The sequence below is a fragment of the Peromyscus californicus genome, unplaced genomic scaffold (assembly GCF_007827085.1).
Source record: "Peromyscus californicus insignis strain IS unplaced genomic scaffold, ASM782708v3 Scaffold_18__1_contigs__length_77618521, whole genome shotgun sequence".
Classification (NCBI taxonomy): domain Eukaryota; kingdom Metazoa; phylum Chordata; class Mammalia; order Rodentia; family Cricetidae; genus Peromyscus; species Peromyscus californicus.
In genome coordinates this window covers 8,481,606-8,497,099 of record NW_026294480.1, presented here as the reverse complement: position 1 = coordinate 8,497,099, position 15,494 = coordinate 8,481,606, and the positions used below count along the sequence as shown (strand labels likewise).

Below are 15,494 nucleotides of genomic sequence, written 5' to 3'. Positions count from 1 at the left end.
AGATAGCCCAGCAGGCCTGGAGCTCAGGGTCCTCCAGCCTCTGCCTCCAAGTGGTGTGATCACAGGTGTGTGCCACAGTCCATCGATCTTCTGTACTTGGCTGATCTGGCATTTGGAGACCAGTCCGTGTTCTCTGTCTTCTACCACCCCGTGGTCAATCCAGGGACCACGCTTGAATCCCAGAGCCCACCGAAATCATCCCAACACCCCATCCCCAAACCTCCATGGTGTCCCTGTCTTGCCTCCCCCTTCCTTCAAGGCTGGATCTGGCTCAGTCTGTCGAGGTCTAGGGCGGTCTGCGGCTTTTCCTGAGGCCCTGATGCAGGGAGAAGGAACTTAGCTCCTTGTCTAAGACCAGGAATATGCTTGGTAAGGCCAGTAGTGGCCTTGGGGCCTGGGGGAGCTGTGGCTTTGAATCCTGAGCACCCAACTCTTCTCACCCTAAGGTGCTATGGTTATCAGTCCCGAGGCTGCTGTGTGTTTGGTCTCTACGCCCTTGCGGTATCCTATGCTCTCTTTGCGCAACACTGTTTGATTAGCTTCTTGCTGACTTTGTCCCTTTGTATAATCGCTTTTGCTGACACTGTCCCATTTCTTTCAGGAAAACTGTACATAAGATGCTGCATTTCTTAATAAACTTGCTTGCATGAGCCATCCACTTATGCAAGACCTCCTGACCCAAAACTTTCCAGTCTTCTCCATCTTCTCACCCCCTGGTCATCTCTCTCTCTCTTTCTCTCTCTCTCTGAGACCTTTCACTGAGGAATGACCTACTGGTCCAGATCACAGCTCTCTTCTCCTCTCCTCAGCTTCAGATCCTTGTGGACCTGTCTAGGCAATGTTCCTCCTGTATCTAGAAACTTGTCTCTTCATACAATCATTTCTTTTGCTATCTTACTATACCTGACTAAAGTTAATCCTGGCTATATTTTTAGCACATCCCCTGAAGCAGAGTCCTTCAGAGAGGGAAGGGAGAAGATGGAGTGGCCTGGTGCACCCAGAGACCATGTCTATTGCCATGCTGTCAAAGGAATCTCCAACAGGTAGGGCTTAGGAGAGGCCCAGGGCTTCTGGCCTGGCGGAAAAGAGGAAGCTAACTATTTTAAAGGTTTAGGTATAGTTAAGGAGGAACAGAGTATATTGAAGAGTATCCCCCACAGAGATATGTATAGATCCTGACCCCAGATCCTATGATTGTGGTCTTTAAAAAGGGGTAATCAAGAGATGAGGGACAGAGAGGTGACTCAGTGGGTAATGGCTCTTGCCGACAAGTCTGGTGCCTGAGTTCCATCCCCAGGACCCACAAGGTGGAAGGAGAGAACTGATTCATCCTGCTTGTCCTTTGATGTCCACATATGCATGCACACACACACACACACACACACACACACACACTCACAAATGTAATAAAAAAAAAATCTCCAACCCAAGTGTTGAAGTGTTATTTTGTTGCAGTAGCCATAGGAAACCAGCGGCCAGCAGAGGAACCCTGAAGGAGGAGATACCCAGGCACGCAGGCAGCCTTTCTGTCCTGCTGATGGTGTGCTTCCCCAACAGCAGAGGCTTTCCAGTAACTGCTGGCTGATATGCAGCTTCTGTTCGATCGCTAACTCCAGCTTCGCCACCCTCTGTTACTGTCACAAAATGCCCCAAGCTAGTCCTTTACTAGAGGAATGGTTTGTTTGGTTTCTGGTTCTGGACCAAGGGTCCCCTGGCTGCGTCACAGCGTGATGAAGCAGACAAGAAGCATATATGGCAGCTTCATTTGATGGCAACTCTCCCAGCACCAGGGTAGCTGACACAAAAGGATCACAATTTGTGACCAGCCTGTGCCAGGATGTACCTAGACCCTCTGACCAAAACACTACAAGAAATGACCATTGCAGTAGCCCCAGTATTCTGCAGACTAACTCTGTGAAGCCATCTGTGATGGTCAGTTAGTTCTCTCAACCTGACACAAGCAAGCATCATCTGGGAAGAGTCTCCACGAGGGATGATCTAGTCCATGTTAGTCTGTGGCAACATCTGTGGGGGAATGTCTTGATTACATTAACTGCTGTGAGAAAATCCAGCCCCAGAGTGGGAGGCACGGCTCCCTGGGTTTGGAAAAGGGGGAAGGTAGCTGGGCAAGCTACACCATTCCCTGTCTGCTTGGTGGATGTGACTAGCTGCTTCAGATTCCTGTCACCTCAACGTGACATGGCACCCAGCCCCAGCACCTGACCCTTCCAGAATCCACACACTAGAACCATCTAGAAAGCGGAACAAAGCCCAGGTCTTAAAAAAGAAACTTTTTAAATGAACTTGCCAGACACGATGAGATGCACACGGGAGGCAGAGGCAGGGGAATGAAAGCAAGTTCAAGGCTAGCCTGGTCTACATATGGAGTTCCAGGCCACACAGAGATATAGATCCTGTGTCCAAAAAAAAAGAAAAAAAAAGTAGCTCTCAGGACCCCACTTTCTTGGCTTAAAAACAGAAACACACTGCCTTACACTGGTTTCCATCAGGGTGTCCTGTTTCAGCCTCCGGAGTTCCCCCTGGAAATCACTTTGAGCTGAGCACTGCACTTCTGACACCCAGGGCTTAGCTTCCCTGTGGCGATGGCTCATTGTGTAGTTCAGCAAACAGGCCTTGGAAGTTGTGTTCTAAGGGACCAGGCCCCGTGGCTTTCTCTCTGGAACATGAATTGTCTAGTCTCAGGTCTCACAGCTGTTTTCCAAACTGGTATTTACAAAGCACCTAGTGACTGACAAGGCCTGTGCATGTATGTAGCCGTCCTCCAGGTCAGGGGTGGTGGCCCACAGGACTAGGCCAACCGTGACACTGGCATTGAATTAGACACTGTGGTGGCAGAGGTTGTGGTACCTCCTCCTGTGTCATGGCCAAGGGACAAGTCAACCTGAGGAGACCCACACAAGCACTGGATCCCAGAAGCTCCAGGGCCAGGTCTCACGGTCATGTGCTAGGAAACCAGTTCAAGCTAGGACTGGAGCCCAGCTGAGTCAGTTTGGAAATGCAAGCCATGACTTGAACTGGGCAGCCTTGCCGGAAGGCCTGGGACACAGAACTGAGCTCATGACGCGTAGGTCATGAAGTCAGCCTGAGAGGCACAGCATGGGTCAGGGAAGTGGCATCTGGACAGGCAGAAGGGACAAAGTCAGTACAGACACTGAAAATAACACAGCTGTGAACACCCTGTCTCACCTCTGAAGAGCGGTGTCGGAGGGTGGCCGTGAGGGAGGGTCTCAACCACCATGGGAGGGTCTCAACCACCATGGGAGGGACTCAACCACCATGGGAGGGTCTCAACCACCATGGGAAGGACTCAACCACCATGGGAGGGTCTCAACCACCATGGGAGGGTCTCAACCACCATGGGAGGGACTCAACCACCATGGGAGGGACTCAACCACCATGGGAGGGACTCAACCACCATGGGAGGGTCTCAACCACCATGGGAGGGTCTCAACCACCATGGGAGGGACTCAACCACCATGGGAGGGTCTCAACCACCATGGGAGGGTCTCAACCACCATGGGAGGGACTCAACCACCATGGGAGGGTCTCAACCACCATGGGAGGGTCTCAACCACCATGGGAGGGACTCAACAACCATGGGAGGGTCTCAACCACCATGGGAGGGACTCAACCACCATGGGAGGGACTCAACCACCATGGGAGGGTCTCAACCACCATGGGAGGGTCTGAAGAACAAACTCAGGAAGATGCTCGCCTTCTGATATTCTCTCAAATACTTGCCTTACATTTAATGTTAAATTGTTATTTGTTAGGTGGGGGATGGGAGGAGCCAAAGTTCAAGGTCATCCTTGGCTACAGAGTGAGCTTGCGGGAGTCCGAGATGCATTTGACCCTGACTCAAACACAGACAAATAAGCCCAGTCTTTGGCTTTGAGAAGATCTGCTGGTTGTACATAACAAGCAGGGAGGGATGGCTCTATCCTGTGAGAGCTTGATAAAAAAAAAATCATGTTAGGCTGGAGACATGGCTCAGAGGCCAAGAGCAACTGCTGCTCCTGCAGAGGACTGGGGTACAGTTCCCAGCACCACAGTGGGTAGGTCACAGTCACCCGTGACTCCAGCTCCAAGGGATCTGATGCCCTCTCCTGGCCTCAGAGAACACTCTCTCACACATGGACAGAGACACACATGCGCATTTTCAAGACAACCGTGTATCAACTGAGAAGACTTGTCTTTGACTGTGGGCTAGAATTCTTTGTGTGACCTTTGACAAGAGGCAGACTCAACACTTCCGGTGTTTGCCTTCTTGGTGGCAGGATGGGACCTGTTCTTTGTGCTTTAGCATTCTACCACCGAGTTACATCCCCAAACAAAACTGTTTCTCTCTTGTTTCTACCCCAGCCCCATTCCAACTCTGTTAGTTCTTGAGCCAGTTCTTCCTAAGTTATAGTTTTTAAAATGTGCACATTTCATCCATGCTAGAAAATGTTTCCAGCTGTGAATACACTTGTCACAGAAGGCCCACCTCCAGGGAAGCCTGGGCACTGGGGAGCCAAGTGTGTCTGTGACCCCTGTTCTAGGCAGCAGGGCTGGGTACTTACAAGCTCCCACCTCACTTCCTTCCCCACACTCTCCAGATAAGGTCACCAAGACGGATTATGGTGCCGCTCTGCGGTTGCCCCCCTTATGGCCCTTCCGAGACGCAGTTGCTAAGTGGGCCGTGAGCACCTGCCACACCACAGCTCCACTGACAAACACGCGTCACACGAAGTGGTTAATGACAAGCTGTATTTGGCGCCAAGGTTTTCAAAAGCACCACATTAAATGTGTTCCTCTCGGTATTAATGGTCTATTCTTCAATTCTTCAGAGCTTTCTTTTCAAGGCTTCCTATACTGACTTCCGTCCAACGTAGAAGTCCGAAAGTCCTATCATGCCATTCCTTTTAGATTCTCTGGATAGAAAACAGAAGGAGATGCAATTAGAAATGTAAATTTTTTTTTTTTTTTTTTTAGGATGTCACTTAACTGACAAGGTTATCTCAAACACTGGGCACGTGGGATGCCCCACCACAGACTCCTGCCAGGAAGCAACAGTTCTGAGCTCTATTTTCCTGTACAACAATGGCTGCTTATTTCCAGGTCAAACATCAGTGCTGGGGAGCCACTCTTACATCAGCAAGTGGGCAAAGGTTGCCCAGAACACGCCACACCACGGCTCTCATGACAGCCAGGGACCACTCTAACCTGCCCACGACCTCCACAGTGCTCTTTGTCACCCACCCCAGCCTAGCCCCCTCTCTTGCACATGGGCCAGAGGGAACCAAGACTGCAGAGCCCACATGGCTTGCTGTGCCTCAACAGCTAAGACAGACCACGTGCAGCATCACCGTCCACGGAGGTACAGATATCAAGGGCTATCAAACGCTGTCAGAACCAAGCAGACAGCAAATGAGTGGACGGATGGGTCGTGGGGCTGAGAAATAAATCTCTAGTAGGCAGACATACAAGCAACAGCGCCCTCTGTGGGAAAGAAGCCTAATTAACAAGTTGATGAGGGAGGAGGAGGAGAGGCAGGGCAGCCCAGAGAGCCAGGCCTCGGCTTCGGGTGCTCACATGCTATGCCGCCCGATATCGGTGCATTCTAAGCACACAAAGAGCGCTGGCTGGGAGATCCCAACAAACCCAGCCCATGCCTTGCTTGCCCCCCGGCCCCCGAACGGTTGCTTGGGCAGCTGGGTCCTTCAGGCTTCCCTGAACCGGTACAGTCAGGATTTTCCAGGGTGGGTGCGAATGAGAACCTAGAGAGCCGAGCTGAGCTCTCCCCGAGATGAGCTCTCCTTGGCATGCAGTGCCCATCTTCAGAACCTCTCCCTACTCATGCATTCCGCCCACCTCTCTGCCCTTGCCCTCCAGCCACACGTGGCAAGCCACAGACCATCCTTTTACCTCCCGGCCAGCACTGCAGTCTGGCTTCAGCCAGTACTCTCCTCAGCTGCCATGTTTGGCTTTGCTGTCAGGGCCCCTTCCCCACACATCCACACACTCTCACGGAGTCACTCCCAGGGATAACCCTGAGATACCAGCAAAGAACCTATCAGCTTCCCACAGCCTTCCAGACCAAGATGACAGTGCTCCCGCATCCATAGAGAACCTCCCAGATGTGGGCACCTCAGGCCACTTACTACAGAGAGAAGACACCAGCCCCAGGCAGCCGGGAGTGAAAAGTTAAAAGCCCCCGAGCACCTTGACATTCTCTCGATGCCAACAGCATGAAGATACACTGCGCAGGTGTCATGTGCCAGCTCCTCACTCAAGAGCTGTGTGAGTGACATCAATGACAGTCTGTGGGTAACTCGGCACCTGTGGGCTGCAGCCAGGCTGCCCACTGGTGGCAATTCATCTCTACGTTTCATGTGTTGGTGAGGTTAATTTTATCAATGTGACTTTTTAACAAGCTATCGTTTAAACTATCTGACAGTACGTGCTAGAATTAAGCGTTTCCTGTGGCAGGACATATTTTCTCCATCTAAAGTCTAGGAAGATGGACTCCCACTGTCTGACACTGAGAAGACAGGCTGAGGGGCTGCTGCTCTTCTGCTGATGGTCTCTGACAGGAGGCTCCCCTTCATCACTGCTGGAACCAAGGCAAGCACCTTTGCCTTCCGCCAGGGCCAGTTCTCAGCAAAGAGAGGTGGACAGAGGAGACTCTCCAACTCAGTCCACAGGAAACCCACAGAGAGCTATACTTACGACTTCTCTCTTAAAGTGGCAAGATAGGTCTCCGTCTCTGAGGCTGGGAGTTCTGGGTCCAGTTCAGACAAGTACTGGTAGATGTAAGCGTAAGTATCAAACGGGATCCGAGCAGGCCCACCCTCTGGGTCAGTAGTGAGGATCTCACAGACGTTCTTCATGGCGGTATTCAGTGTCTAGGCAGGGAACGGGACAAGGACGGGACACAGTCACTCTTGGAGTCTGAGATTTAAAGACGACACCAGTGACAGAAACGCAAGTGTGTGCTGTAGACATTCTTCAGAGTGTGTTCTCCATCTTAGTGAAGATCCAGGTGGATGCATAGCTTCCACAACATAAAGCGAGAAGGAAGGGTTGACCAGGACACAACTGACCAGACATGGTGAATTTATGGATTTTATACCCAAATGGGAATGACTGCCATAGACAAGAAAGTGCACTGGCTAGTTTTGTGTGTCAACTTGACACCAGCTAGAGTCATCAGAGAGGAAGGAGACTCAGTTGAGGAAATGCCTCCATGACATCCAGCTGTAAGCGATCAATGGGGGAGGGTCCAGAGTCCATGGTAGGTGGTGCCATCCCTGAGTTGGTAGCCCTGGGTTCTATAAGAAAGTAGACTGAGCCGGGCAGCGATGGCACATGCCTTTAATCCCAGCACTTGGGAGGCAGAGCCAGGTGGATCTCTGTGAGTTCGAGGCCAGCCTGGTCTACAGAGTAAGATCCAGGACAGGCACCAACGCTACACAGAGAAACCTTGTCTCAAAAAAACCAAAACAAACAAAAAACAAAACAAAAAGTAGACTGAGTAAGTCATGGGAAGCAAGCCAGTAAACAGCACCCCTCCATGGCCTCTGCATCAGCTCCTGTCTCCACGTTCCTGCCCTGTTTGAGTTCCTGTCCTGACAACCATCAATAATGAACAGCAATTATGGAAGTGTAAGCCAAATAAACCCTTTCCTCTCCAACTTGCTTTTTGGTCATGGTGTTTCCTCTCAGCAAGAACCCTAAGGCAATAAGCATATCATTTTTTACCATGAACCTCCTCCATGTGGTTCTGGGTTTCGAGTCCAGCACCATGTAACCATGAACTTTAGTGAAGGCTTCAGGTCTCTGTTCCTTCATAGAACCTCACTAAGTTGGGCTATAATGGCTCCCAAGAGAAGCTTAAGGGCACAGAGTGTATGCCGGGCAGAAGTCAGCAAATACAGAACTTAGAAGGGTCTCAGTGCCAGTTCTGCAGCACCCGAAGGGACACACATGAGCAGGCAGTAAGTCACAACTCCTGACTTCTTGTATGGCACTGGACCCCCAGCTGGGGGTACCATTTCGGGAGCTTGTGGGACCTTTAGGAGGTGGGACTGAGGTAGAGGAAGTGGGTTTCTGAGAGGGCTCAGTCTGAGGCTGACGTCTCAGCTCTCTGATCCTTAGACCCTGGAGCCAGCCACTGGAGCCACCGTGCCTCGCCTAGCACAGTGGAAGAGCATCTGGAGCCAGGTGCCAGCATCTGTCTTTGTTCCTGTTAGTGCTTCTTGACAGGCACTGGCATAGCAATAATCGCACCCAACACACCTACCAGCTCACTTCTTCATTTCTCCTTTTGGAATGTAGTGTTTAAAAAGCAGAAAATGAGATGTACTCCCTTGCAATCCCTGATGTGTTCTTAGTGCATGTCCAGGCCACAGAGGAGCCTGCACAGGCAGCTGTGGTACTATCCGTGTGCTAGTGACCATGTGGGGACTTGGGTACCTCCCTGCAAGCACATCCCACACTGAGACAGAGCTCTCTCTCCACACACTGTGGGGTGGGTGAGACAGGGCCGAGCAGACCCCTGTACAGGGATGATGGAAAAAAAGGCTCCACACACCCAGCTGCACTTGACCCAAGTTACACTCTAGAGCTTCTATGGCATCTATCACCTAAGGGAATTAAAGGCAAGCCACAAAAAATGACCTAGGTTAGGGGGCAGGAAGGAACCCTCTGTGACCAGTAGCTTTTTGATGTAAATTTATTTCCTAGCGACAAAGCAGCATAGAAGAAAACAGGAACTTGATTGTTTTGACATAGTCATGGTAGAATCATGGTAGAAGATGAAAGCTTCATTCTTTACAAAATAGTGCCACCTAGTGTCACTCACGTATATACATCTCAGATTTACTTTCATGACTGGAGAGGTGGGACAGAATAATCCCTAAATCATGTATTATCCTGTTCTTTCTCATTGTTAATATTAAACTTTCATGCCTATTTTTAGAGGCATAAGCCATCAACATTAACCTCAAATGTTAGATACGAATTCCATGCTATGAAAATGTTAATTTCAGAGCCCCTGATGAGCACAGTGCCGCAGTTTCTCTAATAACTAATCCCATTTGACTTTGTCTTTCCAGAGAATACCCCACTGGGCAGCACAGCCCTGCGAGGACACCTGCTTTGTCATTGTCCATGCCTCAGCACAATGATGTCAAGAGCTGACCAGAAACCACATACCCAACCATTGCTGGACCTGAGGCCACCAGCTTGCTACCTGCCTTCTCAAGGGACAGAGCTTCCTCCTGGAGCCCGAGCTGCAGCATATCCATGCACCTGGCCAACCATGGACTACAGTAGACAAAGGCACACAGCCACGCTACTGGGAACGAAGGGAAGTTCCAGGAGACACCTGTATACTATCCCATCAGAAACGGAAAACAAGAACGGCTTTTATTTGAAGTAAAACTGACTAAGAAGGGGGCTGGAGAGATGGCTCAGAGGTTAAGAGCACTGACTGCTCTTCCAGAGGTCCTGAGTTCAATTCCCAGCACCCACATGGTGGCTCACAACCATCTGTAATGAGATCTGGCTCCCTCTTCTGGCCTGTAAGGATACACGCAGACAGAACACTGTATACATAATGAATAAATAAATCTTAAAAAAAAAAAAAAAGCTGTCTGTAGCCGGGCGGTGGTGGCGCAAGCCGGGCGGTGGTGGCGCACGCCTTAGCCGGGCGGTGGTGGCGCACGCCTTTAATCCCAGCACTCGGGAGGCAGAGGCAGGCGGATCTCTGTGAGTTCGAGGCCAGCCTGGTCTCCAAAGCGAGTTCCAGGAAAGGCGCAAAGCTACACAGAGAAACCCTGTCTCAAAAAACCAAAAAAAAAAAAAAACTGACTAAGAAATGTGCACATGGACCAAAGCTGGGGGAAGGAGGAGTCAGAGGCTCAGTGGTTAAGAGCATGTACTGCCCTTCCAGAGGACCTGAGCTCAGTTCCCAGCACCCATGTCAGGAGCTAACAAGGGATCCAGCAGCCTATTCTGGCCTCCACAGGCATTCATTCATGTTTACAATCCCCAACCCCCCACATACAAATTTAAAAACTGATAAAGAATTAAATAAAACCCTTTTTTAGAGGATGAGTGGGACATTAAGCAAGGATTATGAATTATGTACAGTTATATACTCAGTGTAAAGACTGAAGGAGCAAAAGAAAGTGCTCATCTGGACAGCAGAAGGCTGCTTCTCCTGAAGCTCCTTTCTTAACAAACACCAAGGCTCCCTTCACTTAACCACAGGCTCATTACACTCTCCCAAGGAAGCTCCAACCACTCCCTCCCACTCCAGCCCCCACCCACCTCATGCCTAAGTCCCCAGGCTCCTCAATTGAGGACCATCCAATCAATCATCCTGCTGTCTTATTTCTAAATTATTGGAGTTATATTGTAAGGGCAGGAAAGTTACACTGTATCTATTACTTATTAATACTGCATAGTAAGTCAAACGCAACGGAATTTTATGTCTCTTCCCACAGAAGAAGAAAATGTTACCAGTTTTCAAAATTATATTGTTCAAATAAAAGAACTCAATTGGTACATCCCCTTTGAAAACCTAAACATATTCCAAGAGTATCCATGTGTTTGCTCTGCTCTTAACATCTTTTAAATTGGGGTCTTCATCACATAACTAGTCTGGTCTCCAGAAAAAAATAACTCCTTTCCAAGAGCAAGTTAATAAAGTAAAGTGTTTTCTGTAGTTACTTAAACCCAAATTATTTTTAAGTCAGGTACATAATTACACAGATTATGCTATTGGTAGATACATACCCCACCCAGGGAGCTACATCCAAGAGCTAAAAATTTTATCCACTCCACTTTTTCTTCACATGGATCCAGTTCCAGGATAGCTCTGAATTTTTCTACTGGCAGACACAAGTTTTTCCACTTCTTCTCAAGGTCTGGTAATTCCACATATTGTTTGTGGTTACACTGTTTAGAAAACACAATATGACATGCTAAGTCTAAGTAGAAAAAGCATACACACAGACGTATCCATACACATATCCAACACACATTCACAGAATGAAAAGTAATATCTATCTATACATGAAAAGCTAGCTCTTGGGTTCTTTCCAAGAATCAATCATCTTCAAATGTGGTAGGGCAGGCCTGGGGACAAAGGGGAAGCTGTCCTAATGTTTTGAGGGGCACAGAATGGCAACAGAAGCACAGACAGTTTAGAGGTTCACCCACCTGCTTGTGCAGGACCTTTAGGAGTCCCTGGGTCAGGCCTGTGTCGGTCTTCTGAGTGGCCACAGGCATTTCAATTCTGTCCTTTATAGGAAGTGGGTCTCCTCTGGACAGGGCTGAAAAATACCTGGAATGAGAGACATCACTGAAGAGCATCCACACACAGGCAGCGCCCAAGGCACGCAGGGTCTGACAGCCCAGCAAATGTCGGGGGAGCGAGCTCCCAAGGCCAGCTGCAGACACCGAAGCCCTGGTCCCTCGGCTGAGCAATCCCCTGGACCTTCACTGTGCACTCTGGTTTCTCAGACATGATGACTGGTGTCTGAGGCTCCTGGAGGCACCAAGTGACCGAGAACTGAGGTGGGGGGGCGTGGGGGGGGGGGGACAGACGCACTGAACTGTGCTCATCTCATTGTTGGTCTCATTGACCCCCTTCCTCCAAGAGCTTTGAAGACGTGGACAAAGGGACCAGAATCCAATGTTGTGCTACTTCACTTTTTTAAAAAAGATCTTTATTTTTATTAAATATAGTGTCTGCATGTGGGTAAGTGAATGTGAGTGCAGATGTCCTTGGCAGAGGTGCCAGATGCCCTGGAGCTGTGTGACAGGGTGCTAGGGGTTTAACTCAGGTCCTTTAGAAAAGCAAGCAAATACTCTTTTTTTTTGGGGGGGGGTGCGTTTCGAGACAGCGTTTCTCTGTCTAACAGTCCTGGCTGTCCTGGAACTCACTTTGTAGGCCAGGCTGGCTTCAAACTCACTGAGATCCACCTGCCTCTGCCTCCCAAGTGCTGGCGCAAGCAAATACTCTTCAGGTTGACTCCTCCCCAGGCCCCACGCCTAAGGCTGTTCATTTTCTTTGACAGCTGCTTTCTGAGGTATTTGACATTAAACACCTAGGCATACAAAGGTCACCTACTTTCCATTTTTCCCCATGTTGCCAGGTACTTCTCTCAATTGTCCCTTCAAGGACACTGAAAATGCTTAGGCTAGAGGCAAACTCAGGAATGGCAAACTCAAGAGTGGACTCATGTCAGGTTTGGCCAGAAGAGGGAGGTGTGCCAGACAGGGTCTTGGGCTATGGTTGGTTGTTAACCAAAGAACTTGTAGCCAGGGAAAAAAACATGAAATTAAGCACCAGGGCAACAGGTATGTGTAGTGGGTAGCTGTTCCAGCTTTGACCTGGAAGTACTACCCCCATTGAGGCTTCTGATAACTGCCATGTCTACCTATGGCCTGCCCCTGAGGCGGGGCTACACCGGAGCCCTTAAGACCCGATAGTGCCGCTCTCTTGCTTCATGGATCCTGGATGCTGGATGTAGACCGAGCAGAGTTCTCCAGAGAACACCACTGGACTGCACTTCACCTCTCCTGTAACCAACCCCTTTACTGGCTGTAAGTTACCCCCAAATAAACCTCCCTTTTAACTACGTGATGTTGCCTTAATACATCCTCCAATAGGTATGTATGAGTCACCAGAAACCGTCTAAATCTGTAACATAGGTGGATGTGGACAGTGGAGACAGTAGACCAAATTCAACTCTCTCTCTTCTGGCCCCTTAGGGTCAACTCTGCCTATGCGGCTAAGACTTGTGTTCCTCTGAGGAGTGTGAGGACAGGGATGAGAGAAGTGCAGAATGTAGACCTCAATGGCTAAAGGCTAAATAAAGGGGGGGGGGGGGCATTTGCAATACTGTGGCTCAGCAGGATTCACACCTGTTTCATAGTTGTTCCTTAGCACCAATCAAAGGAATCGTGAAGTCCTTGAGAAAGCCCTTCAAAGTAACTGTGAAGTGTTCTCAAATGGGCCAGGGTGGGGGCAGGGTCTTGGAGTGCTATAAAGAAACTTTTATAAAACCCTTGTCTTTCCTAAGGCTTGAACAATGGTTAGAGCCAGGGACCATGATATTGTATGGGACGTTGAGAGAATGGGCAGGTGCTGGGTTCACAGGTGACCCTGATGGAGTTAAATATGTCCAGGCCCCAGCCCTTGGAACCTGTACATGGTACTCCACAAGTCTTTGAACAATGAAGGACTTTAGATGGGGAAATTGTCCAGAATAAACTGGATGCCTCCCAAAGGGATCCTCGGGAGAGGAAGGCAGAGAGAGGACCCATGGACATAGAAGGGCCATTAGAACACAGTTCTGATACGGAAGCAGGCAGCCTCCCCAAAGCCATCCCAATCACCTGTTGCCTGCTTCAACTGATGAGGGGCTCTTCACCTCTGTTGTTTTAAAGCAAGTCAAGTTGTCAAAACAGCTAAAAGAAACGAATCCGATATGCCGGGTAGCGGTGGCACACGCCTTTAATCCCAGCACTCGGGGGAGGAGTCGGGGGTGGGAGTGGGGGGGGAGGGGGCAGGACAGGCGGATTTCTGTGACTTCGAGGCCAGCCTGGTCTACAGAGCGAGATCCAGGACAGAAAACTACGCAGAGAAACCTTGTCTTAAAAAGGACTACCAAGTGAGTTCCAGGAAAGGCGCAAAGCTACACAGAGAAACCCTGTCTTAAAAAAAATTAAAAAAAAAATAAAAAAAAGAAAGAAACGAATCCACTCTTAGCTATATGGTTCAGAGACAGCAACATTTAGCTAAAAATACTTATTCTCGTGATGTTTAAATGTAGCAAAGGGCTGTCTTGTAAAACCGAAAGAATGAGTAGTAAGATTATAATGATCTGGTCCCGGAGACGGTTCGTGGTTTTTTTGTTTTGTTTTGCTAGCTGTGAGCTGTGCTGTCCAATTTTCGTGGATGACCGCCTAGCATAAGCACATTGTTCTAGGCGGTTTCATTTATAAACGTCCCTCTAACTGATTTTTTTTTAAACTCAGTGGGGCCCAGCGGCTGGTCTGTCTACACCCACAACTGAGGCGTCTGGACTCGGTAACTGGGCGAGGTTCCGGGCGGCGCTTACCCCGCCGACCACTGCAGCACGTCCACCGGCTGCGTGCGGATGGCAGCCTTGGTGAACTGCTTCAGAATGTCGGGCAGCTCCGGGGGGATGTGGATCTGCTGCGCGCAGAACATGGTGTCGGGCAGCGGCATCGTTCTGGGCAGACCGCGGCGGCCAGGGACGATCCGGTGTGCTGCGGGGAGGAGAGGCAGGGGTCAGCGCAGCGGCCGGTCTCCGCTTCTCTACCGGCTCCTCCGCCCGCTCCAGGGGAACTGAGGCTCAACCGCCCAACGCCCAGGAGCGCGCGATTGTGGCGTGCGGTAGGTATCCAGGCAACCGAGCTGCGCAGGCGCATGGCCTTGGCGAGCGAAGTGTGGGGGGGGGGGATGTTGGGCCTAGTCAAAGTATGGGGTGTGTTACCCACCCCGCCCCCCTCCCTGCAGAGGGGAGAGCGCTGTTTTCCTAAAACACAGAGGTTGAGCCAGTCTGGACCCCAGGAGGTCGCCAGCTGTCACCTACTGATGAGACCAGGGCCTTTGCTTGGCGCCTCAAGCTGTGGACTAGGCTCTATTTGGTCCAAACACACACCCCGTCCCCCTTATGAATACACGTTTCCAAACCAAAGCAGCTTTGGCAAAAAACCATTTAAGTTGATAGAATGGTTAACAACTCTCAGACAGTGTAGACCGAAGTGCTCACGTATCTGGGGACTACAGAATTTTCTGATGCCTTAGCTATATTGCTCATATAGCTATTAATATAAATTATTTATCCTATGCAAGAATTTAAGCTGTTGTTTAAAGAGTAAATAGAAATGCCCATTATTTAGTTAAGTAGGTTAACTCTCATTAACACCTAAATCATGGTCTCCATTCAAAGAACGCAACACACTTTAGGTAAAATCCGACATAGTTCAAGCTGGATGAGGGGACTGGCACATAGCAGTTTCCGTAACCCAGGCTGGGGCAAGGCTGGGGTTCATTTGGGCTCAGAGTTGGGAGAGCAGCCTGGGCAACATTTAGTGTTTCAAGAAGTAACCAGGTCTGTCCCCACCCCACCCCACTACCACAAAAAATTAGGCACATGACCAGTAAAGCTGGAGATACTGTAGAACAATTGGGGTACCAAGGCACTTATTTTTATTCTTAGATAAGTCTCTTGGAGGTTTTAATTTTGGTAATGTTTTTTCCTTAATTATAGCTAAAAAAAAAAAAATGTGTGCCTACTATTGACCTTCCAAAAAAAAAAAAAATGTTTTCCTCCAGAAGTCACTGTTTTGGACTTTACTTAGGACTGAATCGTTTTGCCTTTAATTAATATTTATCTATGGTATTAATCCCTTTGCTTTTCATTCTGTAACCAATATCCAATTAC

The 15,494-nt window shown here is 49.4% G+C and overlaps 1 protein-coding gene across 1 annotated transcript; it reads right to left on the bottom strand.

Annotated features, from left to right (window-relative positions):
• Window positions 1–4,753: 4,753 nt before the first annotated feature.
• On the bottom strand, window positions 4,754–15,247 carry Ropn1l (rhophilin associated tail protein 1 like). Its single transcript, XM_052743015.1, has 5 exons — window positions 14,142–15,247; window positions 11,233–11,356; window positions 10,807–10,968; window positions 6,733–6,908; window positions 4,754–4,934 (listed from the first exon to the last, which is right to left on the bottom strand). The coding sequence occupies exons 1-5, from the start codon at window positions 14,270–14,272 to the stop codon at window positions 4,871–4,873; spliced, it is 657 nt and encodes a 218-aa protein (XP_052598975.1). The 5' UTR covers window positions 14,273–15,247; the 3' UTR covers window positions 4,754–4,870.
• Window positions 15,248–15,494: the final 247 nt, after the last annotated feature.